Here is a 1883-nt window from a genome sequence, read left to right as displayed (position 1 = left end):
TTTTTTTTTAATATAAAATTCAGGAAAAATATACTTCAGGGAGGGGTTTGATAAGTTCACTCAAGTGTAAAGTGTTCTAAAAACATCAAGCTTCATTTGATGTAGAAGGTATAAGAATGTGAACAGTATTTTTGTATGTCTCATTACAAGTACGTGTTATATTGCATTCATTTGAATGTATCATTTTAATATCAAATTTTTTGTTTATCATTGCCTATTGCATTAGCATTTTTCGTATTAGTACAGTTTTCATGTTGTACTACAGATCTAGGAATATCTCCTTTTTCACTGTTAAATGCATAACGTCAACTCCAAATGCTTGAAAAGTATATTTTCATAAACTTCTGCAGGAGGCAATGTATCCATTGCTAATTGTAATAATGATATTTGTACATATTCTTTAGTATCACTTATGCAAACAACCACCAGCAAGTTCACCACAATTTACAGCATCTCCATATTGTTACTGAGGAAGAACTCAAATTTGTATATGCTGAATTCCTTTTATTACATTTATCAAAGAATGAATTTACAGTTTAACCTTTCAGTTATCTGTACAGATTTGTTTCTCACACTCTTCCTGTCTTCATGCAGTTTGGACAGAATATCTTATATATAATATGTATATCTAACTACATGAAACTGAAATTAACGGCTGTGGGGATTCATTGTGCTGACCACGCGGAACCCTCTATCCACTAAAGTTGGTACTAACTTCACTGACAAGTGGTGGTCGCTCAGTCAGTATAGTTTGCTTGTGGACTCCAGCCACGTAGTTTGTTTATCCATCTACATGACCACACTCAAAGTACAGGAGAATCTATGCGATTTCTAGCTCTCAGGGGTTTCATCTAATAATCTTATTAAAAGAACAAGGAATTTTATGCTTCCTCTTTTGCTTGTGTATGTTTCATAACTGACAACAATATATGAAATATTGCAAGTCATATTTACTATTTTGGCATTAATGGGGGAAACATTCAAAACTTCTTCTGTGCACAACCATAGGGTTAAAGATTGTGCTGAACATAAATTCGTGAATCAGTAGATTAACACACATAATTGATTCAGCACCACAGGTGAATGTGTACAACAACCTGGGCCAGGAATGCGTCAGTGCTGGTTGCAGTGTGGATCTATTTGTATTCAACAATTCTTACTTTGACTTGGCTACCATTGGACAAGTGTCAAGATTATCTGGCGGAGAAATTTACAAGTACACATACTTCCAGGTACATGAACAGCTAATTATAAATCTTAGAGTAAATTTTCAAAATTATGTAAGCAAATTAAATTAAACTCTTATTCATTTATGAATATTTTTCTTTACACATACTTGAATTAAATGAATATAAAACTCATTTGCGTAAATGGTTTCTTAAAATCACAGAGTATTTACACTGATGCATATATCATCAGTTAGAAAAATGGTGTTTACTTATGTGCAAAATATTCTGACAGGCTGATCTGGATGGTGAACGACTAATAACAGATATTAAGCATGATGTGATTCGCCCAGTTGCATTTGATGCTGTCATGAGAGTACGAACATCAACAGGTGTTAGAGCAACTGATTTCTATGGTCACTTCTTCATGTCCAACACAAAAGACATGGAACTTGCCAGTATTGATTGTGACAAGGTGAGGAAATGCTTGAAGTTCAGTAACAATGAATGTCTACTTTAATATAAAAGGCATTTGTGCAAACTTTGTGGGTGGGTTATCAAGCAATGAGTTTTCACATGTTACCATCTAGCAGTTAGTTAGGCAACATTGCTGGAATGTGGTGTATCATATGTTCTTACAGAAGACTGTAGTCATTTTTCAGAAAGTGTATCTACAGTAAAACTTGGATATAGCAACATCGGTTTCTGCGACACCTT

General features: G+C 34.0%; 1 protein-coding gene across 1 annotated transcript; it reads left to right on the top strand.

Annotated features, from left to right (window-relative positions):
• Nucleotides 1-1071: 1071 nt before the first annotated feature.
• On the top strand, nt 1072-1663 carry LOC111875174 (protein transport protein Sec24D-like; the record flags this gene model as incomplete). The annotated part of the gene is made up of 2 exons (XM_023871238.2): nt 1072-1232; nt 1462-1663. Coding segments are annotated over 2 exons (363 nt in total), but the record flags the coding sequence as incomplete, so codon positions are not given.
• Nucleotides 1664-1883: the final 220 nt, after the last annotated feature.

The sequence above is a fragment of the Cryptotermes secundus genome, unplaced genomic scaffold, assembly GCF_002891405.2.
Source record: "Cryptotermes secundus unplaced genomic scaffold, Csec_1.0 C38698151, whole genome shotgun sequence".
NCBI classification, from domain to species: domain Eukaryota; kingdom Metazoa; phylum Arthropoda; class Insecta; order Blattodea; family Kalotermitidae; genus Cryptotermes; species Cryptotermes secundus.
Note: the sequence above shows the minus strand (reverse complement) of the source record. Positions and strands in the feature narration are given on the sequence as shown.